Here is a 23,930-nt window from a genome sequence, read left to right on the forward strand (position 1 = left end):
CAGGGACTGTTTGGGATGCCTCAATCCCTTGGACATGTGTGTCCATGGATTATTTTGCTCCTATTCCCAAGGCCCCTGCTGTCCTACAGGAGCCTGTGCAGCCCCAACCTGCCTGACATCCCCTCCCCAAGGTGCTTCTGGCAGAGGGGACGGTGCCACCGCTGTCCCAAGAGGATTTCTGACCCCATTGCAGCTCACTCACACTTACAGGCACGTAGTACATCTCCTCCTCCCCGTGCCTCCGTTTCTTAACGGTGCCTAGCGCTGGGATGCCCTGGGGGCTCTGCTTGAAGGCTGGGAAGGAGAGGGGAAGAGAATTGGTAGAGTTGTGGGAGAGAGGACGTGGCAGGGAGCACCTCAAGCTGTGCAGGATGCTAAAACCATTCCCTGGGGGCATGGGCATGTCCCTTTGTTATTTTCAATAATGAATAAGTATATCCAGCCATGAGAGCCATGCCCAGGCATCTTTGGGCTCTGTGAGGAGCGGAATGGGGTCTGATTTATGAGATTTAGTGGAGAAAGGTCAAAGCATCATCCCTGAGTGTGGATTTGAGCCCAAACTTGTGGAGGGCAGGGATTTCGGGTGCCCGAGCCCCCCACCCCTGCCAGGGGACTCACTGCGCTTGTTGGCGTTGCCGTTCTTGGCCGTGCTCTCGTTCAGGGCCTGCTGCTCTCGGAAATGATCCTCGTCGGCTTTCCTGTCCCTGCCAGGACAGGCACAGATCCGCCCCTCGAAGGATCTCCTGCCCAGCACCTGGCCACTGGGAGAACAGCACAGTCAGTGGCTCTGCTTCCCCTTGGGAAGGACATGGGGCTTGGTCCGGGCAGAAACCACATCAGTGACCCTCAGCAAGCAACGGAGCCCCTGAGTGAAGAGCAGCTGGCTCCTGGGGCAGAGGAAGGCTCCAGCTCCCTGGTCCCTCCGTGCCGTCCCCTCTCCAAGCTGGCAGAGGGGAGCATCGCTGTGCAACGAGCTGGGGCTGCCCCATCCCATTCCCTGGGGATGCTCCCTGCAGGGCAGGGTTCCTTCCCCAGCCCTCCCGCGGTGGGAGGGATGCCCAACCCTGCTCCCACAGCCACTCACTCTCTCGTCTCCAGGGTGATGATGATGAGGATGGGCCTCCTGTTCATCCCTCCCACGCAGCTGCTGTTGCACATGAAGTTGTACAGGATGGTGGTGAACTCGGTCCCCACCTGCCCGGGAGGGGAGAGCAGGTGCTGAGTGGGGAATGATGGGGGGAGGCAGGCTGGGATCCCCAAGGAGTGAAGAAGAGGAGAGGAGGCAGGCTGGGATCCCCCAGGGAGTGAAGAAGAGGAGAGGAGGCAGGCTGGGATCCCCCCGGAGTGTAGAAGAGGAGGGGAGGCAGGCTGGGATCTCCAGGGAGTGAAGAAGAGGAGGGGAGGCAGGCTGGGATCCCCCGGGAGTGAAGAAGAGGAGGGGAGGCAGGCTGGGATCTCCAGGGAGTGAAGAAGAGGAGGGGAGGCAGGCTGGGATCCCCCGGGAGTGAAGAAGAGGAGGGGAGGCAGGCTGGGATCTCCAGGGAGTGAAGAAGAGGAGGGGAGGCAGGCTGGACTGGGATCCCTGGGGAGTGAAGAATCACGGCTGGACCCTCTGGCACAGGGCTGCTGCCCTGGCAGGATGAGCAGGGGAACTCTGGGGATGATCCCAGCTGGAAAAAGGGGACTGTACAAGGATTGTGGGGGCAGCATCCAGGGAAGGAGTGGGGGGATGTCCTGTTACACCCCACTTCCCAAGACCAGGCTGCTCTGGGACCTGCAGGTTCTGGAGCATAGTTGCCACCAGTGCTGGGGATGAGCACAGCGTGGTCTTAGATGTAGTGGGGCACAAAGGGCCAAGCAGCCCAAACCAGGGAAGCAGGGGCTGGTCCTTCTCCCTGCCACGAGCAGCCGGGTACCTGTGGGGGCTCGTAGGGCACCATCACGCTCTGCCGCCCCGTCACTGGGTCATCCACGTACTGGGACAGGTTGTTGCCTTCCACCCGGATGAGGTGGCTGGCAGGAGCTGACTGGCCTGCAAGGAAAACCTCTAGTTAGAGCCATGGCTCATCCTGAGCACACGAGGGCTGTGACACAAGGGACATGCAGCCCCCGGAGCCCTTACCGTCATTGAAGTCGCGGCCCAGCTCGTGGTTGGGGCAGCGTTTCACCACCTCGGTGACGTGCTCTGCCTTCTTGTAGACGGGCATGGCCCGGATGATGGTGCCCGGGGGTGGCGAGGTGGACACTTTGATCTGGATGGGGCATGTCTTGGCAATCTGACAGTAGAGCTTCTTCAGCAGCGGGGAGTACTGGAAAAGAGGGGAGATTCCTCAGGTGAGCATCCCTGGTGGGGTGGAGGTGCTCCCCCATCCAACCTTGGCGTCCTCTGTTGCTCTGGTGCAAAGGCAGGACTTCTTTCTTTTCCCTTTCCCCTGGAAACATTGAAATCTGACAGTTTCACCTACACTATGTTTCCACGTAAAGCAGATACAGCCACCTCCTGAGGCAGGGAAGGGTTTCCTAGATGGGCAAAGGCTCTGGCAGAGCAGGCACTACTGCACTGAGACAGAGGGAATCTCACTGGAAAACAGGAGACATCCCTCAGGTGAGCATCCCTGGTAGGGTGGAGGTGCTCCCCCATCCAACCTCGGCTTCCTCTGCTGCTCTGGTGCAAAGGCAGATTTCTTTCTCTTCCCTTTCCCTGGAAATGCTGAAATCTGACAATTTCACCCACACTATGTGGTAGCTGCTTTCCACATAAATCAGATACAGCCACCTCTTGGGGCAGGGAAGGGTTTTGGAGATGGGAAAAGGTTCTGGCAGAGCAGGCACCACTGCACTGAGACAGAGGGAATCTCACTGGAAATCAGTTTGTGCATCACTCAGCCCGTTTTGGAAACATTCCCAGGTCTGTCCTCACACATGGAGCATTCAGGGCACTGACACCACAACCTGAGGAAATCATGCTTGGTGCCATTACCAGTGTCACAGCTGATTAGGCAGGACCTGGGAGTTTAGTTCTGACACAGTTTAGTTCTGGGATTTTCCTGATCCTGACTCAATCCTTTGCAGCAGAAATTGTTCATGGAGAGGACAGGGTAGGGACAGGATGGGGACTACAGCCCGGGCTGGCTGTGGGAGGAGGATGCTCTGTGGCAGCTGGAGGCACTGCCAGCAGTCACTCCTGAGTAGAAACTGGTGTGTGGCCACCAAATTCCTCCCCGTGAGGGCACAGTGGGGTTTGCTTGGTGGCAAACTTGTCTCACAAGCCCCTTGGATGGGGGAAGCTCTGGGGGCTGCAGTGTGTGCCCCTCCAGAGCAGACTTGGAGAAGGAGAGCCTGTCCTTCACCTTCCAGATGTGGGGATGTGCAATTCTGCAATTCCCTTCCACCTCAGCCGTGCCATGCTGTTTTCCACCTCGCAAGGAATGTGTTTGCTATACACCAGCCCACCCCTGTGCTCGGAGCAGCCCGTCCCTGCATGGCAGGGCATGTTCCTGCTCCAGGTATTTTATCTCATCCCCACAACACAGCACCCGATGCCAAAAAAATACCACCGTGCAGAGAGTCTGTGGGGATGTTAAAGCTTGTCCTGAGCCATCCAAATACAGGTGTGCCGAGGGGAGGCTCTGCTCTCCCCGTGCCAGGCAGCTCCTGAGCTGGGGCTGCCCAAAACAGGGGCTCAGCACAGGCCTGGAGGGTGTTCAGGGGCTGACAGTGATGGCTCAGTCCCTGCTTTTCCTGGCTATGAGCATGTCCCAGTGCAGATGTGGATCAGGCAGGAAGGATTTGTGTTTCCCAGTCCCTCTGTCCTGGCTGGAGGAGTAGATCCACCCGTGGCTGAGCAAGCTGCTCCCACCACCAGGACAGGGACAGGGCAAATAACAGAAAACATTGTCAGGTTTGTCTCATTTAGGTGGTCTCTGGGAAGTTCTGAGAAGACAAAAAGGGCAGAGGATCTGCCAAGGCAAACAGCAGCAGCTCCTGCAGCTCCTCCAGCACTGCACTGGTGGTGGCCAGCTGCAGGGACCAGCTCAGTGGTGTGTCCTGGGTGTCCCAAGATCAGAATCTGCTCAGAGCTGAGGGAGCAGGAAGATGCTGGGGTCACTGGAGGGTGGTGCCTGAGAGGTGTAACATGCACTTGAACCTGAGAACAAGAATTAATCCTTATTTTTGTAGGCACCTGGACTCACCCAACAAGAGAGGATGCTTGGAAACCCCTACTGAAATCCCAAAATTTTGTACTCATACCGGATGATGCTGACTACACCTTGACTCCATGGCCAGGTTAGCTTCCTGGGTGTGATCCTGCATCCCCAGCAGGGATTCTCAGGGATCAGGCCTGAGCTGGAAGCGTGGGCTCCACTCACAGTGTGGTGACTCTGCTCTGCCTGGCTGGAAACTCCCATGTGGCTACAGCCCAGGGGACCCACTCACCCACCACGATGGGGTTCAACACCCTCCTTCAGAGGAGCCACCATGGCAAAACAAGGGTTATTTGGAGGGGGCTCTTCCTTGCCAGGTGTTAAAATACTGACAACTCCTGTCAAAGGATCTTTTCATGTAGACATTCCCGGGCAGCCCTCAACATGCCTGGGAACTATAACTGCTCTGGAAGAGCAGAGATGCATTATGGCAAGTTCTTTGGTAACAAATTCTCTCATTATACCATGTTATGACATGGATAAATCTCTGTTAAATAGCAGAGTGATGCCCTGCAGGGGGAAGGCAGCCTCTCCGTGCAGACTTGCCTCTGCTGATAACCTTATCGTGTCCCAACAGCTCCGGGATCGCCTTCAAAGATCCCTCCACAATAACAAACTATTCTTTTAAGGAACTCCCTGCTGATAATTCTGGGCAAGAAAAGTCCAGGCTGTGCCCTGGGTGGCTGCGCTCCTGATTCCTCCCCCTGTGGAGCCATCCTGTGCCACACCTCCAGCTGCAGCCAGGGCTGAGAGGTCCCACAGACCCAGGGTGCTCATGGCCACCAGGACAGCCAGCATTGTGGTTTTGGGATGCCAGCTGCATCCCCAGCTTGGCAATGCACATTCTCTATAGGGGACACCAAAATCTGCACTATGCAGAATGTCCCTTGGCAGACACCTCTCTCCTCCATTATCTGTATTTGATAATTATCAGCCCCAAGCACATCTCTGCTGGGCTGTGCTGCATCACCTGAGGTCCTGGCACCTCCCAGCACAGCCATACCCTGCCCAGCACACTGCAAGGACCACAGGCACCACGTGCTCCTCAAATGTGACATGAGGCAGTGGCAGAGCAGAACCCAGAGATCAAATTGCTGGGATTTGATCTCAAACCAGTGTGGCTGCCTCGCTGCTTGGCTCTCTGTGCCATGTTCCTGCCACCTGCACAGGGGAACCTCAGTCTGTTCACCCACACCCTTCCCATTCTGCAGTGTTTAGACAAACTGACCTCTCAGGACTGGCCACATGTGGCAGCTGGGTCACAGACAAAGCTCAGGTCACTTGAACTGTGGCCAGATTGCTGCCGGGCATAGGAACAACATTTTGGGGCACCTGAACCCCTTCCTGGCATGTCCCGACCTCAGCTCCAGGGTTCCTTTCACACCTACAAAGAAGCCAGGGTATGTTCTGCCCTGGGCATCTCCTGTCTGTGTCTCCACACCCTGCTCTACCCTGGGGATCACTGGTGTCTGTCTCCACGGTTACATTAGGACTCAGGTCACCTCTGTTCCTGGAAAACATTGGAAACTCTGTTATTGAGTATTACCATGTGTTTGGGGAACACAAAAGGTTTCTGTGGCTTGTGGAGGCTGAACCAGCACAGAGCAGCAGCAGCACTGACAGTCTCCCCTGGAGCCTATGGAAACACACAGAACCTCTATTCCTTTGGGATTTCCTGCAGCTTCCAGTGTTGCCCTCAATTCTGGGCTGATACTGTGATGTCAGCTCTGTCTCTGTCCCTTCCCTACTACTGCTGTCTGTCCAGAGCACGAGGAATAAGCCAAAAAATGGAAAAGCCAAATTATTTAACTCCTAGCAGCCTATCATCTCTGAGCTCTGTTTCCCCAGGAGCTTGGTACCACAAAGGGCCTTTGGATGTGTTTGAAATGCAGCTGCTTTTTGGGTGAGATGAGACCATGCTGCACCACTGCTAGATGGAACAGGACATAAACCAGTCACCCCATGGTGCCACCGGCCACTGTGAGGTTTCACCATGGTTATCCTGCTGCTGCTGCCCCAAGGAAATGTTCTGGACACCACAAGATTCCACTGAGTAAATGCCCCACAATGATTCGTGGATGCAGTGCTGACGTGGAACCTCAGCATCCATCACTGCCCACCCTGAGAGAGGACCAGGAGATAGCTCCAGAGGCCGCCACTGCTCAGCCCTGGGGCTACCTCCCCATGCAGGAAATGAGCAGGGAGAGGTGGTTTTCCCCATGGATGCTGACAGCTTCACACAAAAAATAACCTGAGTCCTCTGCTGGAAAGACTTCCTGGTGAAGTCCATCTCGCCCGGCCGTCCCTGGGCAGCAGAACCGCTAGGAGGATGTGTCCCAACAGATTTGGAGCTGATAAAATCTTATTTATCTTCAACTGTTGACACCTAAGCGTCTAGACTTGCCTGTTGGGGAAGGCGCAGCCAAGGCCTCCTTTCCCTCTAGAAGGAAATGATTTGCTCAACAATTGCTTTTTCCACAAATCCTCCCCTCCTCCTCCTCCTCTTCTCCTACATTCCAGGCTTCTCATTAGCTTTACTCAAGACGTGTCCAGGACTGCAGTCAATGGATCCCCAATAAAGCCACTGGCCTGGCAAGGCAGAGAGAAGAAAAGTGCTGCCTCCGGCTGCTAATTTCCTTGCACTCCCCAGCAAGCAGCTGCAGAGCTGCATCCTGGGACAGGTTGGGGCAGATCGCAGGCGAGAGGTGATAATAACGTGTCTGTCATCTTCCCCAGACATGTAGCATCTTGCAAACCGCAAATACCGTTAACCGGCTCGGACGAATCTGTTACGGCAGATCCTGGAAGACGTGCCGGCGGCACAGCTAATTTTTTTTTTTGCTCTGTCTAATTTTTTTTTAATAACTATTTTTTAATCACCGGCCTGTAAACTCCTCACTGAGCTGGAAATTCCTCCCCGAGCTACTTTGTTGCTCATTTACTACGAGCCAGGTTTGAGTACGACTGGTGTCTGAGAGGAGAGGGGAGTGTCCAGCGTGGCCTGAGGTACCTGTCCAGCACACAGGTGGGCTGAACAGGGGGGATATTGCCCTGGGGATGGCTGTAAGAGGTACCCCAATGCCCTGTGCCTCCAGTCCCTGCATCACAGTGGTGATGGGTTGAAGTGATGGCCATAGGGATGCCCCAAAAGCCATCTCCCTACATCTCCATTCCCTGTGCTACAATAATGATGGGCTGGGGTGATGGCCATAAAGGATGCCTAACATTCACGTCCCTGTGCCTCCAGTCCCTACACCACAGCAATGATGGACTGGGGTGATGGCCATAAAGGATACCCCAAAAGCCATCTCTCCATGTCTCCATTCCCTGTGCCACAATAATGATGGATTGGGGTGGTGGCCATAAGGGATGCCCAACACTCACCTCCCTGTGGTCCCAGTACCACAGCAGTAATGCCTTGGGGTGACACCAAGCCACCACCAGCTGTGCCCAGCACAGAGGGTCTCAAGGCACTCAGCAGAGCCCCCTGATCACCCCAGCCATCATCAGCTCTGTCTCCCACAGACTGCTGATGTCTCAGGGCCCTGCAGCAGAGCAGCACAGGGAGGCTCCCTGTGCTCCAGCCTGTGTTCTTCCACCTTAATTAGCATGCCATTACTGCTAATTAAAATTCCTTGGTTCATCCCCAAAGGACTCCTCTCCCTGCCCTCCCCAGTGAGCACATCCTTAAAATAACTTCCAGCGGGGATCTCTCTCACTCACTGCTGATCCAGCGCTGGCACAATGAGGGTTTAATCTCTTCTGGTAGCTCTGACTCCCTCTGTGTGGTGGATACTCAGATCCCCCGACCAAGCCAGCCCAGAGCTCCCTCCCACTCAAAAAAGGAAGCCACAAATCCAGCAAGGAGATTACTTCACACTGCCAAGGATGCAGGGAGCAGGCTGGGAGGAGAGGGAAGGGAAAAGGAGGCTGAGTTGGCCTTGGGAATTGCTGCTGGGAAGGAAATGTGAAAACCAGCACAGCAAGAGCAGGATTTAGGGGGAAACCACCGGCTCTGGAGCATCCCAGGAGGGCTGTGCCATGCAGGAGGAGCTGCTCCTCTGCTCTCTCTCAGCCACTGCCTGGGGTGGGCACGGGCAGTGTGTGGGTTTGCCAAGGGCACACCAGCATCCTTTCCCCTCCCGTGCAGCAGCGACCAGGGCTCCCAGCCCTGTCCCACCTCTCCTGCCAGGGAGCTTTGCCTTCCCCATGCAGCAGCATTGCCAGGAAGCCATTCCCTTGACCTGTGCATACCAGACACGTTCAAGATAGTGGAACTGATAGCGGGATCGTGTTGGAACATCACACACCGAATTCCTTTGCCTTTTTTCTTAATTCCATTGTGTCTGGAGCTCCTGGAGCCTCATCCACACCCTGAGAGAGCTGGTGGGAAGCCTCCAGTGGTTGGCTTCGATGGGCTCTGGAGCAGGCTGGTGCTGAGGTTGCTTTCCTACTTCTGGCACACCAAAATATCCACATTTATCTGCACAGCTACTCAAGGTGTCCTCAGCTGTTTCAGCCCAAATCATCTCCAGGGCATGGCTGTTGGACAGCAGCCTCCCTGGAATATGGGAAGGTGCCAGCGAGAGTTTGCAGAGGGGGTTCAGAGATGCTCCTGAAGTATTTTCCCTCCTCTTCATATCTGCCTCTACCCCAAAAAACAGATAGTGACCAGCAGAGGAGAACCTGCCTCCCACACACCAGTTACACCCATCCTCCTCGTTCAGTCAGGACCAGAGAAAACATTTCAGCTCCCCAGTGCTGATGCTCCAGCTGCAAGATCTATCAAGCAAGTGGAACCAGTATCTCCCAGTGGCTGAGCACTGGGGTGCAGCCTGGTTTGCTGTGGGTGACTGCTGGACAGCCACCCACGGCAGCAGGAGCAGCTCTCCCCCTGTCCAGCCTTCCCCTCGCAGGCTCTTTTCTCCCTGAAACATCAACCAGAGCCTGGGTTTGGTTCAACCCCTGCATGGCTGTGTCAGAGGGTCTGGACAGAGGAGATGGACAAACCTGCTCGGCGGTTTGTCCATCTCCCCCCGGCTCCAGGGGCTCCGTGTGAGCCCCGACAGCTGCCCCACACCGAGCTCGATCCCCCACGTCCCAAAGACCCCATTAACACCTCCGCGGCTCTGGCACATGCGCCAGCATCCAGCTCGGAGGGAGCCCCGCTCCGCCGCCAGCCCGACTTGAGAAAAATCCTAATTATCCGCCAGTTACCAGCTGGCTGGCGTGGTGAGGGGCTGCGGCGAGAAAACAGCCGCGATGGGCTGCGGCTGCAGCGTGTCCGGGCAGCGGAGCCGCGCTGCCCCGGCGGCCGGGCAGGATGCCGGCGTGCCCCGTCTTGCCGTGCCGCAGCTCCCGGCGCTCAGCCGGAGCAGCCTGCCAGAGGGGGGCTTCCAACCCGCGGGGAAAAGCTTATTTTCGGCATCTGGCCGCTGGTCTCTGTGATAAGAAGGCCATTAAAAATGAAGAGGGAGGTGGTGGCAGATTGGAGGGCTTCCTGCGGTACGGGCTGGTGAGGATGCTGCTGTCCGGAGCTGGTCGGAGCTCAGGCCCGGGAGGGGGACACCAGTGTCCCCACTGCTGCCCTGAGTCCCTCTGACAGGACAGAGCCGGTCCCAAGGCTTCACCCTTCTCCATTCACCTCTTTTCTAAAATTAGAAATTCAGCATTTTGAAGCAAGAGAGAGAGAAGCTGACGGTGTTCTGGTCCCATTGCCCACACTGCTACCCTCAGCTCCCTTCCCTTCCCTTCCCTCCTGCATTGAGTCAAGGGTGTCTGCTAAAGCACATCTTATCTCTGGAGAGATATGCAGACTCCTCATTTGAATCCTTCAGGAGCTGGGAGAATCCACCACATTCCTTGGTAAATTGTTCCTATGGTTAATTATCCTCACTGCTAAAAAAAAAAATATACCTCCTTGTTTCTAGTTTGAATTTGCCTGGCTTCAGCTTCCAAGTGCTGGATCTCATTATGTCTTTTGCTATTAGATTAAAGAGCTGGCTGCTATCAGGAACCATCTCCTGGGCACACCATGGTCGAGCCCCCTTGCTCTTCTTGGGGGGAACATCCATGCAGAACATTTCTGAGGTATTGCTCTACAAGGCATCTGTTCCAAACTGCTCATTTTCTTCACATCTCCCTCCCAGGCCGTGTCTGTTTTGTCAATAGAGGGTTTGAAGTGTGGGCAGGAGCACTGTGTGTGGACAGGGCTTGGGGACACTGATTTGCCCAGCCCTGCAGAGCAAGGGCTTGTCCAGCGCTCTACAGGGGCCAGCTCACCTGTCCTTAGGAGCCTCCTCTCCTAAGTGAGGGAGAATGGGTAATGCCACATCTCCCAGAGGGATTCAAGTCAAAACCCTTCAAAACCAGGAGGCCATTGGGCTACACACTTCCATCAACCAAAGCTCGTGACAATATCAAAAAATGATGCCAAATCTTTTGACAAGATGACTCACGGAAACCATTTGTTTTGGCATTGCCTGCTCACCAGCTGTCCTTTCCTCTGTGGGCAGATCCTCCATGATTCAGCCCCAGATTGCAGGAGACCTTCAGCTGAGACTCCTTCCCTCACTGCTCCAAAATGCTGCCCAGCGTGTTGGCAGCTTGTGATCAGTGCCTGGTGGAAATTGATCAACCATCCTGGCATGAATTATTGGGTGCAGCAAAGCTCAGCGTATCCAAAAGCCATGAGGCTTCCTCAGGAGGAACAGGCTGGGCTGGCTCTTCCCAAGTGCTGTCCCAAAGCAGAGCACTGGGATGGTTGATGCTGTTTGGCAAGGTGTGGCCATCACTGCCCTGTCAGGTGTCCCTTTCTGTCCCCAGCCCTGCTGACCAGACATTTACCTTCCCTTCCCAAGTGCCTGCATTTCCAGTGGCTTTTCCTTACCTTAGGTGTGTGTTCCCAGCTCACACGGTGTTATTTGTGAGTTCACTGACAACACAGAGCACATTTGTTTTGCTGAGCTCCTTTCTCTGTTAAACCTGAGTTTGTCAGGTGTGGCAGTGGCACTGCAGAGCTCACGGTGAGTTGGAGGAAGGCAGCAGCCTCATCTTCCAGCACTGACCATGCCTGTGACAGCCCCAGCCAGGAGGACACCAAGAGGACACCAGGAGGACAGGGAGTGACACCAGTGTCACCGCAGCAGGACCATTTCTCATGTGGCACCTTGGCAAGCTGGATGTGCTGCACCCGCCTTGGCAGTCCTGCAGGAATCACTGCTTCCAATGAAACATCCCCTGTGCTCTCCAGGGTGCCACTGCTGCTCTCCACAGGCTCAGCTCCAGTGCAGGTGGACACGGGCCCTGCAGCCAACCTGCTCTGGGGGATGCAGCCACGCCAGCATTGTGGCTCAGAGGGCCACACAGCTCTGAGTGTCCTCCCAAGTGCTAAAACCACTTCAGCCATTCAAATTCTCGCTCTGGACCCTCCCCGGGACCCCTCCTTGCAGCCGTGGCTCCCAGCCGCTGGTGGGTGCATCCTCCACAGATGCTCCCAGCCACCCCTGGAATGAGCCTGGGCAGATCCCGGGTCCAGCTGCTCCCCCGAGGCTGGCAGGGCACCGTGTGGCACTGCCTGCCCTCAACTCCCACAAAGGCTTGGGAAAAGCAGCCACATGCTGTCCTGGGTGCCGAGCTCCCAGTGGGCACAGCCAGAGGAGAACAGTCAGCACAGGGTGATGCGAGGCAGCCTGAGCTCCCTTTAGTTAGAGCTGTGGAAAGATCCCGGGGGATGGGATGGCTTTCAGGAGGGGAGCCCTGCTGAGCTGCGTCTGCTCCACCCCAAAGCCATCCCACTGCACTCCCAGCTGGGGACAGTGGCGAGCGAGCACCGGCCACGGTCTGGCCCCCATCCCTACGTGCCGGGACAGGACACGCTGCAGTGCTTGTTTCGGTTTCCATTCGGACGCTTTAGGCACGGGAATGCCTCCGATCCCTTCCCTTCCCTTCCCTGGGCAGCTTTACCTGTGGCTGCCAGCAGCTATCCATCCCCCAGCGGGGACAGGAGCGGGCTGGAATCACATCCTGCCCGAGGACCTCCGCTTTACTCACTTCCTAATGAAATGCAGCAAGGTAAGACAGTGGAAAGGGTGGAGATTTAACACCCGGCGAGGGCAGGGCGCTGTCCCCAGTGCCCGGTCCGTGGGAAGCAGCAGCCACCGTCCGCGGGGAAGGTGCTGGACGGCACCAGCGGGAATTCGGCTGCTTCAAGCACCGATCGCTGCTGCTTTCCACTGCACACACCTCTGGCTTCGGCAGGACACAGCCCCAGCGCTGCGGAGCTGCCGAGCCCGTTCCCCTCCCGCATCCTCCCCGGGATAACCGGGAGCATCCCGTCCACAGCTGCCCGGGGTGCCCCTGCAGCATCCGAGGATGCTTTCTGTGTCCCGCGGGAGGGACTGTCTTGGCAATTAAACACGTCACCTTCCGCAAACAAAAGTCATTATCACAGCCGGGGTTTAAATACCGCTGGGCTGCTCTGCCCGTGCCATGACAATGTCAAACCGCAGTCCCGGAGGAAACTCTGCTGCTCCTGCGGGGTGTCAGCCGTCCCATCCCAACCTTGCTGCTCTGCCGGAGGAGAAAACCTGCCCGGCTCGAGCATGGTCAGCTGCTCCCTCAGAGGCACCCGCTGCGGGATTGACACTTGTGCCACCGGCCACAAGTGCTGGTTCTCCTTAAAAACCCCGCGCTGAGCCAGCAGCAGGGCTGTGAATTTAGGAGTTTCTGCCACAGAAAGCAGAGCAGCTCCCGTGCGCTCTGCCCGGCCCCGGGTCCCTGCTGGCAGAGCTGTCCCGTGCCGGGCAGCAGGAGCAGCCGCGGAGCAAACCTGCATCCCGGCTCCGAGAGACAGCAGCCATCCCCCTGGGCATCAAAACCTACTGCGCTCAAAATCCTGCTCTGTTATTTGCTGGGACTTGTAGGGATTAAGTTACTCCTCTAATGCGGGAGGGAGAAGGACTGTAAATGACATTTTACAGCACAGCTGTAAATGGCATTCACAGCACAGCTGGGAACGCTGCCGGCAGACACGAGTGAAGGTCCCTCTCGCCCACGGCCTCGCCTCTGACAGCACCCGCTGGCAAATACGCCGGGAAGCACCCTGAGAACAAGGCAGGTACTGCCCCAGGACATTCCTTTTCGCAGGACATTTCCCCACCATTTAGGGAACGGCCACGACAGAAGTGACATCCCAGCCGCTGTCCTTCACACCCCTTTGGGACAAACCCCCGGAAAGCAAGCAGGGATGTCTCCAGCTACTTCCCTCCCCAGGGCCACCACCTGTGCGGGTGAAGTCGCCACCAGTGGTGGCTGCATCCCCCCGTGCCACCTCCCCACTGCCGCCAGCTCGGGCGCTGCTGGCAGTGAGGACGCGCTCAGCCACACTGAGCATCTCCCCAGCCGAGGCAGAAGAACTCCTACTTACTGTCCAGGTGGCTGACTTGGCGGTGCTGGATTGCTGGAAGGTCACCTCGAAGTGGTGGGGACCAGGGTAGTCGGTGTTGGAGGGGATGACGGGGGCCGGGGACATGGCGTCGAAGGTAGAGCTGGGCTGCGAGTAGGGAGAGTGCGTTGGGACATTGGAGGTGTGCTCGGAGCTGTAGGGGCTGGTGGAGGCTGCTCTGCTGCCGATGCTCTGATCCATGCTGTTGTTCAGCAAATTGAACTGGGACTGGAGGAAGGGAAAAGGGGAGGAGGGAAAAAAGAAAACACCAGCCAGTTTAGAGACAGGGAAACCTCAGCCACCTTTCTCCAGGGCTGGGGTGTCCTGTTACAGCCTCCTTAAAGGGCCAGCGTGCGGGAGGGGAGGCAAAGGAGCTGGTCTGGGTGGCTCGGGTGTTCTGACAGGTCACCACTTGCGTGAGGGATGAAATCCGTGTGCTTAAATCTCCCCCCTCGAGCCTCTCCATCCTCGCTGGAGGCGGCGAGGTGCCCCAGTCCCGGATTTCTAGAGCACCTGCCTCGGGAAAGCCACGCTCCTGACAGTGGGCAGAGGGCAGGGATGTTGTGGGGTTTGCTCAGGTGTGGGAAGTGTTCCGCTGGAGGTGGGGAGTGCCAGCCCTGTCCTGCAGGCAGGGCTCTGCTCCCCGCTGTCCCTTCCAGCAGCCAGAGTGTCACAGCTCGGCGAAGCCACCCCGCCGAGGTGAGCAGCAGTCCCTGGCGATGGCACCGCTCCATCGCCGCGGCGATTCCCAGCGGCTGTCCCGTTTTCCAGCCTCTTTTCCAGCCTGTCCCCGGTGTGTTCGCTGGTCACGGACCCACCGCTCCTGGGAGCGCTTCCCCGAGCCGGCCAGCCCCGAGCAGTGGCTTGTAGCTGGTTTCCCAGCGGGATGTCTGCTCCCTGATGCAGCTCTAATTCGGGGAAAACCTCAAACCTACAAAGCAGGCGCTGCAGCAAAGTCACAGGGCATACAGACCCTCTTAGGCAGGTCCTGGCTCTTATTCCTGACCCAAATAATGACTTTTTACAATTTTTTCCTTATTCCTATTCTGACCGATTACTGTCAAATTCTTCCAATAAGAGCTGGCAGCTCCTTTACCCAAGGCACAGCCCAAGCACAGCGACATTCCCAAGAGCCCTGTGGCTAAATCAATCTTAGTATTTCCTTAGAAAATCAGACTCAAATACAACAGCTTCTCAGAGCAAGTGCGATGGGTTTTTCCCCCAGAAATCTACAATTCCTGAATTGCTCAGGGGTTGTTCTCACCCTGCAGTGGCAGTGCTGCTGACCATGCACCCTGTCGGGTGCATTGCCGTGTGTCACCCTGGCTCCCAGCACTGGAGCAGGGACACAGCCCCCCTGCACTGTCCCTGTCCCCAGCACCCCCTGGGGCAGCTGTGGGAAGCCAAGAGCTGTGGAAGCAGCTGTGGGCACAGCCAGCAGGCTCAGCCTTCTCCAGAGGGCTGCAAAGCTCACGGCTCAGGAATCAGGAAACGTGTTTTAACTTGGGATCCCAACCTCACCCAACCCTCTTCGATGTGGAATGGTTTAAAGGCAATCATCCTTCTCCAGGGAAGTTCTCCTGTTGCCTGCATCTCTCACAAGGTCGTTGGAGCCTGTGACTAACTGGAGGAATGCTGAACAAGATCTGGCTTGCTTTTACGCATCCAGCCATTTTCTCCCCTAAAATATGTGCCTAAATCCCTCTATTCCTCCTCACCGCTCTATAAATAGCCCAGCCAAAGACAAGCCAAGCTTTCCTTAATCCAGCCTTCACCTGGAGAAAAACTTATGAGAAACTCTGGCAAAACAGGCACGTTAGGAAAGCTTTTACCATCCAACTGGGAGATGGAACTGCTGCAGGGACTGCAGGCAGGGCAGAGCCACTCAGGTAGCACATGAAAAACTGAGGGATCAACCAGGAGAACAGCAGCAAGGGAAAAGGGATTGCTGCTGGATGGGGCTGCTCCCAACCCAGCTGATCCAGGAGTCCCAGGGCTGAGCTGTTTTGCTCCCATGCTGAGAGACAGGATTGCTCATGGCTGAAGCCTGTGGGTGAATGGGGACCCACCACAGAACGGAGCATCCCGAGCTCTGTGTGGGAGAAAACCCTCCCTCAGGAGGGATGGTGAGATAAGAGACCCAGGGTATCACCTCTGCCAGCCAGGCTGGCTGCCCCGAGCTGGGCTGCCTCAGCACAAAGCAGGAGGCAGCACCCTGAGCACCCAGATTTTGGGAATCTTTTGGCAGAGAGACCCAGAGTCAGGTGCGTGGGCAAAACCACAGACTTGCTGCTCAAAATTGATGAAATTGTGGAAACATTCCGCTAAAAAGACGAATTGAAGGCAGGAGTGTTTGTGTGTGTGTGCAAATATGTACATACACACACAGGGATAATTGTTCACACAACTGCAGCAACGACCTCCCATGGAACAGCCCCAACAATGGGACACACGGGCTTGGTACCAACACACTCAAGGAAAAACCAGGAATTACGGAATTTCCTTCTATTTCCAACTCCCTCCGTGCCTTTGTCTGTTCCAAATGCCAGGGACAGACACAAACCCTTTTCCCTAAGGAAACAACCTCAGCACTTGAGGACAGGGCTGGAAATGTATTACCTGCAGCACAGGTGCAGGTGCAGGTACAGGTACAGGTACAGGTACCTGCCCTGCCCTCCCAGGGATTTCCAGCAGGGAGAGGAAGCCTCCCTGGGGAGGCAGGCTCAGCTGAGTGGATGACAAAGTGGTGCTGGACACCTCCAGAACCCCCAGGTGCTCCTTGGATGGATGCTCTGGCTGACCCCCTTCCCACACACAGCTGAGGGACCCTGCACCCTCGGCACCTGAGCTTTAAATCACACCTTGGGCTCTGCAGGCAGCAGATGGGGCAAAGCAAGAGGAGCAGCGACTGCCTGCCGAGGCTGCAGCATCCTGCACCAACACGAGCAGGGCTGCACCAGCTGCAGGACAGCGACAGGAGTGCACTGGCACAACCCCTGGAGCATCCAGCAGCCAGGCTGGTATCCAGCAGGTACCCCAGAAGCCGAGGATAACTCTAAGGAGAGCATCAAAGCAAAGCCCGCCCGCAGCAAGCAGCACCTACCGTGGTGTAATGCTGCATCGGGTCGCTGATGTAGAGCATTTTAGTCGTCTCGGGGCTCACGGAGCGCGGGGAAGGCTCCTGGCACCGGAGTCATGGGGTCGGGGCGCCGCCGGGGAGGGGTGGCGGTGGGAGGAAGGAGCGGGAGCGGGGCCGGGCGGGCAGCAGCGCCAGGGATGCTGCGCTGGCCGCCCGTCCGTGTGCCGCCGTCTGTTGGCTTTTTTTTGCTTTTTTTCATCTCCCTTAGTTCTGTCAACTCGCTGCATCCAACAACAAAACGGGGCCCACCCCTTCTGTCCCTCATGACTATTCATTAAAGCACAGGGCAGGCCCCAGCTTGCCCAGTGATGGACTGGGCGATACCAACCATTCCCACTGCAGGGAGAGCAGGGGTCCAGCTCCACCACAAAACCTGTCCAGATCCCACTCCCCAAAGCTTCTTCCAGCCACACGGGGATGGAGAACTGCTGGGCTGGCAGCTTCACACTGAGGTGCTCACCCTGGCTCTGACCAGGCAGGGCAGTGACTCTGAGAGAGCTCCGTGTCTGGGAGATATGGAGTTGTTTTTATCTGGATGGATGGACACACATGGGTGAGGATGGATGGATGGATGGATGGATGGATGGATGGATGGATGATGGATGGAATGATGGATCCATGGATGGATGGATGGATGGATGGAGGATGGATGGATGGATGGATGGATGGATGATGGATGGAATGATGGATCCATGGATGGATGGATGGATGGATGGATGGATGGATGGAGGGATGGATGGATGATGGAAGGATGGATGATGGAAGGATGGATGGAGGGATGGATGGAAGATAGATGATGGAGGGATGGATTGATGGATGACGGATGGATTGATGGTGGATGGATGAATGGATGGATGGATGGATGGATGGATGGATGGATGGATGGATGATAAATGGATGATGGATGGATGGATGGATGGATGGATGGATGGATGGATGGATATCTAGAGGGACAGACAGGAATAGTTAGGGATGGATGCCTGACAGAGCATTGGGGTGACCTGCTCAGTGCCACCAAGCACCAGCACCACTGTGGCACTGATGTGTGCCAAGAACAGCAGGAATCATGGACTGAGTGGTCCCTCCACAGCCTCTCCCCATCCCATTACCAGATCACTTTCTGCCGCACACCCCGGGCTGCTCCAGCCCCGCCGGGCTTGGCTTTCCTTACAGCAGGATCGAGGGGAAAGGCGAGGCTCGCTCAGCGAGGGGCACAGCCACAATTAGCAGCGCTCTGCCCGGCTCCTGCCCGCTGTGAAAGGCCGGGGAAGGGAGGGAAAGCGAGCAGAAAGGGAGGGAAAAGGGGCTGGGGGAGGGGAGGCAAGCTGTCAGTGAGGGAAACAGCGACTTTCGGGAGGGAAAAAGCGACTTTCGGGAGGGAAAAAGCGATTTTCCGGAGGGAAACAGCGATTTTCTGGAGGGAAACAGCGACTCCCATCAGGGAGATGCATCCAGCAGCCTCGGGGATGCTCCGGGCACCGCCGAACAGGCACAAGTGGCCGGGATGTCTCGCATGGCAGAGATGCTTTCCCAAGATTTTGTTTGAGGCAGAAGCAAAGGCTTCTGCAGGAAAGGCAGCGGCACGGGGCTGGGGCTGTGCTGGGAGCAGAGCTGCGAGCTCGGCGTGCCCCTCCAGCAGCTCACAAATGGCTTTGTCCCAGAGCGAATGACACTGCTGATGTCCTGGTACTCCCGTAGAGCTCCCCGCTGCTGCCTGCACTGTTATCTAACAATGAATAGCCACGGTTTTACTGACCCTTGTGCCATTGATTAACCCTGCACCAGTGCCAGCAAGGTTGGGCTATGAACCAGCAAATCCCAGAGCCCCCAGCCCACCCCTGCAGGGAAACTGAAGTGTGTGCCCGGCTCAGGTCCCATCCCTGCTGCTGAGCACACTCACCATCACCGGGTCGCTCATGCCCCTCATCTGGAACACGTCCATCGTGACCTCTGTGCTGTTGGAGACCTCACTGCTGCTGCTGGGGTTGGCTGGAGGCAGGTCGAAGTAGGTGCTGTCTGGTTCCCTGAGCAGAAATTGAGGCACAGTCATCTCCCAGCCCTCCAACACAGCCTGTGCCACCACCACCACCCCCAGCAACTCACAGTCCCCTAAACCTTGTCCCTCTCCCAACTTCTTCCTCCATCCTCTGCTTTTATTTCCACCTGGCAGAGCAGTAGATGTAGGAAATTCTGCATCCACCCAGCTACTCCAGCATGTCTGTCAACCTGGGGTGTCTTTAGGAAGGTAGGAAGAAGATTAAATGGAGCACAATCCTTCCCCTTGCTGGATCAGAGCATGAAGCTCGAAGGCCAGAAGCCTCGCAAACATCTTGGTGGGGCTGGAAGATGTTTAATTTTGGAATTAGGGTTCCCAGCTTGAGGGGAGCTCTGCTCTGGCCCTGACACTGTCCCCATGCTGCCCTGGAGCATTGCAGGAAGGAGCTACCCATGAGACAGACAGGGCAAATGGAGTGCCCTGAAACCAGGGAGGCAAATGTGCCAGGTGGCAAAGGTGTCTGCGGAAAGAGAGGATGCAATAGGAAATTTGTCTTTGTCAAAGAGCCCCTGAGCACCCCCATGGGGAATGAGGACACCCCACTTACAGCGTGCTCCAGAGGTGCTCGAACGTGGGGCCTTCATCAGCCGGGGATGACTGGGACATCTTCAGAGCAGGGGAGTCCGACAGAGGATAGACCACCCTGGCCAAAGGGAAACAGCAGGGTTAGTTAGCACTGCCAGTGTGCTGGGCTGTGCTGTGCCATGCTGTGCATTCTGTGCTGTGCCATCTCACTCCAGCAAAGCAGCTGTCCAAGGAATCCCTCAATCCCAGCTCCCTCCCAGCAGCACAGCAGGGATCAGAGACCCCCAGAGCCCGTGGCAGGGAATGCACAGGTCAGGGACCCCAGGGTCCCTTGTGGGGCACACACAGAACCAGAGACCCCAGAGCCATCGAGGGGGACACCCAGGACCAGAGCCCCCCAGAACCACTGTGGGGCACACACAGAACCATCATGGGGACACAGAGGACCAGAACCTTCCAGAGCCCATTGTGGGGGACACTCAGGACCAGATTCTCCCAGACACATCGTGGGGGGACACAGAGGACCAGAGACCCCCAGGGGCCATCGTGGGGACACAGGACCCGAGTTCCCCAGAACCATTGTGTGGGACACAGAGGACCATAGAGCCTCAGAACTAACATGGGGACACAGAACCAGAGCCCCTCAGAACCATTGTGGGGGACGCTCAGGACTAGAGATCTCAAAGCCATTGTGGGGGACACAGAGGAACCAGAGACCTCCAGAACCACTGTGGGGGACACAGATGACCAGAGCCCGTCAAAGCCATCGTGGGGGACACTCAGAGCCCATCCTGAGTGACCACAGCACTGGACACCCCGTGGCCCACGCTGGGGGACAGTGTCCCCAGCCCCACAGTGCAGGCCAGGGCAGCAGGCAGGGACGAGCTCAGCAGCTCAGTTTTTCACTCAAAGCCTCCTGGACGCTGCTGCACAGTCACAACCAGAGCCACGCTCAGTCCAGCCCGTTCCCCCTGTCCCTGCACGGGGATTCTTGGAGGAAAGCAGCCCAGCCCAGCTCTCCCTGTGCCCTCTCAGAGCCAGCAGCTGGAGCCGGAAGTTTCACGGAGCCATCTTGAGCCTCGTGCTGCCTCCCCCCCTGGGCAACCATCATCCTCCTCCCTCAGCCTCTCCCTGCAATCAGCAGGACCTCTCCCCTGCCCTGGCTGACACCCCCAGGCACATCTGGCTGTCCCTTTTCCCCACGCTGCTGTCAGCATCCCATCTCGGCTGCGCCATGTCATAGTGAAAACCCGACACTTCCTGCCTTTTGGGCGGGAGTGCAGGGCAGCTGCTCCCCGGGCCAGGGATGCTCGGGTGCCCAGGGCCCCTGGGACTCAGCTGGGGACCGGCTGGCTGCAGGGGACAGAGTTAAAATGAAAGCAGGGAAGCTTTCCCCGTCAGTTTCGACAAAACACAGCGTGCGCAGCCACCCTGCCTGGAGGAATTCCCACACACAGGAGGGCACAGCAGGGCACAGGAAGGCTCAATCCCCACGGCTCCCATGTCAGGCACAGCTAAAAGCAGAGTCTGATGTCCTCCCGTCCCTCCTCACCCCACGTGTGACACACAGAGAAGCGAAAGCAGCTCTGAGAGAAGCCTAGAACAGACGCAGGTGACAGAACGGGACTGCTGGCACTCTTACCCTTCTTCCATGCTGCTTTCCCTGGCCCAGAGCAGCTTCAGGAAGTAGCCAGGCCTTTTCCTCCCGAGGAGAAAGCACCTCTGCACCGCCCCGGCTGTGTGGTCAGCACGGGTGACACCAGCTCTAACCACGTGGCTGCTCTCGCTCTCAGAAGGAAAGAAATCTGACTATTTTAAGGGCGTTTCGGAAGTTCCCTTTCACTCTCTCAAAGCACAGCGTGGGTGTGCAAAGCCAGGCCAGCCTCTAATGGTGCCTGGGCTCTGAGTTAAGGGGTACAAAGGGGAGCTGGGGTGGTAAAGCACATCCCTGCTGCTCTGGTCCCTGCTCATCGCCTCTGCAGCAAGAGTGACAGCCCAGCACCGAGCACCTGGCTTTGTAAAGAGTTTACCAACAAATTTACCTACAAATAGGGTTCCCTCAAATTTGTCTGGTGCTGATGTAATTCCCTCTGAAAGGAGGGGCCATGTAGAGCCTCTTTTCAGGGAATGCTGGAGGCATTCATGTTTGGGAAGCTGGGAAAGCTGTGATGGTGAGGTCCTGCAGAAGGAAAAGGGTGGGAAGCTGTGGGACTTTTGTGCAACATCAGAATCAAAGGGAAATTGGGAAGAGCCTTAGAGCCCAATTCTGCATTGCTCTGGAGGAATTCCTGGTGGCTTGGATGCAATTCTGTGCCCAAGGCTGAGCAAATGGCACCTGGGGCTGAGCCCAGAGCAGCCACAGCCCAGCTCTGCTCCCTGCTGTCACCACAGGGAGGACCTGGGGGTTCATCCTCACTTCCTCCAGCAAGAGTTCTCCAGCCAGGCTCCCCCAGGAGGATTGTCACCTGCAGAGACCCCAAACTGCTCCTTAAAGTGGGGATCTCCTCTCCCAGGGAAAGGGTGCAGCAAGGAGAATTCCAGCAAGGAATTCTCCATCCATCCCACCTGGATGCAGTGGGGGATTCTTGGCACGGCTGGCACAGCTCGGGAGGGACCTGCACTGGATTTATCGCAGGTTTCTAAGGAAAAAAAAAGACCAAAAAGTGCAAAGCAGGGGGTTGGTGCTGGGATCCAGGGCTGCCGGTGGGATTTGCCGGCGGTCACTGGGAGAGCTGCGCTCCAACGTTCCCTGGATTGCTGCTTCCCTCTGTTGCTAGTCAGGGCATTGCAGGGAGGCTGCACACGGGAAAAGAGCCCGGCAGCGGGCAGAGAACACCTGCCAAGAGGGGATCCCGCAGCTCTGAGCCCCGCGGGACCCGGCGGGGCTGCCCCCTGCCCATGGAGCTTCCACTGAAACAATTCCCAAAGATTAGCATGGAAAAGCTCCACGTAGTCAGTTTTCCACGGTGCTGTGGAAAAACCCAGCCCCAGAGATAGAGGGAGAAGGAAAAACAGGGACTAAGGGCCCTACAGCCAGCCCAGCATGGGAGAACAACTCCCTGGAGAGGCAGAGCAGATGAACCTCGGTCCATCCAACCATGCCTCACTCATGTGTTGTGACCACACAACAAATAAAATATAAATTCTAATAAATATTAGAATGATCAATAAGGTCTAATACATTATTGGAATGGTTATAAACTCAAATTTTTTCATCACAGTGAGGATGGTGAAGCGCACTGTGGGCTCTCAGCCTTGCTGGAACTGGCTGAGTTTGCTCACTGAGTTTCTGCACTCTCTGGGATGAGCATCTTTGAGCTCACTATCAACTTTAGGGCTCGGGTTTAGCACCAGAAATGCTCAGAATTTGTTATTCACAACTCCAACAGCCCAGAAGGAAACATGACAGCGTTTTGCAGCCACCTGAAGGGGAGATAAATGCACAAACCAAATGTAACAGGGCTATAACCAATTCCTAAGGACCCTCTGGGAGAGCAGAAATCCTGAGAGCTGTTTCACCCCTCACACAGAGCTGCTCCATGATTTGGGAACTGGCCCTGGCCTTTCTCTCCTCCTCACACCCAGACCCATCAGGCTCATCCAGCCCACAGCAAACAACTTAAAGTCTGAAAAAATGCTGCCAGCCCCACGGTGCCAACACTGCCCTGTGCTACATTCATTCGTCCCAGACTGTTAAATTCACCTGCAAAATGAGCTTTGTCAAAGCAATGGAGAGCCAGCCAGCTTTCCTGCAGCACCCTTTGAATCTCAGGACCTCTCCGTGGGGTCCAGCAGCTTGTCAAGAATTTTCTCCCGAGGGGGAGGCAGGTTGGAGAGAAATCCTCAGTGCCAGCAGCGATGGGGCAGGAGGCTGGGGCTGCTCCCCCTCCCTCCCTGGCAGCCCTACACAGGGACCTGAGCCCAGGATCCCACCAGCATCCAGCCCTTCCGTTGCCTCTCCCATCCAAGGCTCCCCCAAAAGTGCTCTCACTCCGGAGTTAACCCACTTTGGGAGCAAACCTCCCGAGACACTTCACCAGCGAGCCACAACCCCGCCGCAAATCACCCTCCAGCCGCCTTATGGAGAAACTCACACACCCCCAGAGCGAGGGGCTTCCTTTTGGCGATTTTTTCCCCCCTCTCCTACCTGAGTTTTGAGGTCTCCTGCAGCCAGGAGTGGCCTGGGATTGAGGATCTACGTTATTCACCGCGCTACCCCGGAGTAGCGTCCCGGTCGCCAAGGCAATGACATTGGAGCTGCCGAAAGCTCCGTGAAAAGTGAGGCAAAAGCTCCTTCCTGCCATGGGAGGCACTTGCGAGGGGGTGGGGAGTGCTCAGCCGAGCGTGCCAGGGGATTAAAGCTGGTCACCAGCGCCAGGTGGCTGCGGGGGGGCAGGAGTGGCCACAGAATCGGGGCTCGGTTTGGGTCCAAGAGGGGACACAGAGAAGCTCTGTCTGCTCATGGATCCCTGGAAGTGGACAAGGTCGGGCTGGACAGGGCTTGGAGCAAGCTGGGATAGTGGAAGGTGTCCCTGTCCATAGCAGGGGCTTTGACCCAGA

The 23,930-nt window shown here is 56.7% G+C and overlaps 1 protein-coding gene and 1 long non-coding RNA gene across 5 annotated transcripts in view; one reads left to right on the forward strand and one right to left on the reverse strand.

The window, feature by feature from the left end:
- The window catches only part of TP73 (tumor protein p73), a 30,461-nt gene extending 6,813 nt beyond the window's left edge, over positions 1-23,648 (reverse strand). For 2 of the 4 annotated variants that reach the window (XM_064397085.1, XM_064397088.1), the window contains exons 1-9: positions 21,013-21,098; positions 19,393-19,488; positions 18,690-18,813; positions 13,633-13,878; positions 2,123-2,309; positions 1,917-2,032; positions 1,085-1,194; positions 619-761; positions 203-294 (exon numbers count right to left, since the gene is read on the reverse strand). In XM_064397085.1, coding sequence (XP_064253155.1) covers positions 203-294; positions 619-761; positions 1,085-1,194; positions 1,917-2,032; positions 2,123-2,309; positions 13,633-13,878; positions 18,690-18,813; positions 19,393-19,488; positions 21,013-21,023 — 1,125 coding nt within the window. In that variant the 5' untranslated portion in view covers positions 21,024-21,098. Of the gene's footprint in view, positions 1-202; positions 295-618; positions 762-1,084; positions 1,195-1,916; positions 2,033-2,122; positions 2,310-13,632; positions 13,879-18,689; positions 18,814-19,392; positions 19,489-21,012; positions 21,099-23,517 lie in introns of those variants that run through there. The other 2 variants (XM_064397087.1, XM_064397086.1) reach the window with 2 other exon arrangements.
- LOC135285127 (uncharacterized) lies at positions 2,036-6,770 on the forward strand. The gene is made up of 4 exons (XR_010350121.1): positions 2,036-2,334; positions 2,485-2,605; positions 4,180-4,287; positions 6,054-6,770. It is a non-coding gene; the product is annotated as an uncharacterized LOC135285127 (long non-coding RNA).
- Positions 23,649-23,930: the final 282 nt, after the last annotated feature.

This window comes from Passer domesticus, chromosome 22 (assembly GCF_036417665.1).
Source record: "Passer domesticus isolate bPasDom1 chromosome 22, bPasDom1.hap1, whole genome shotgun sequence".
Classification (NCBI taxonomy): Eukaryota; Metazoa; Chordata; class Aves; order Passeriformes; family Passeridae; genus Passer; species Passer domesticus.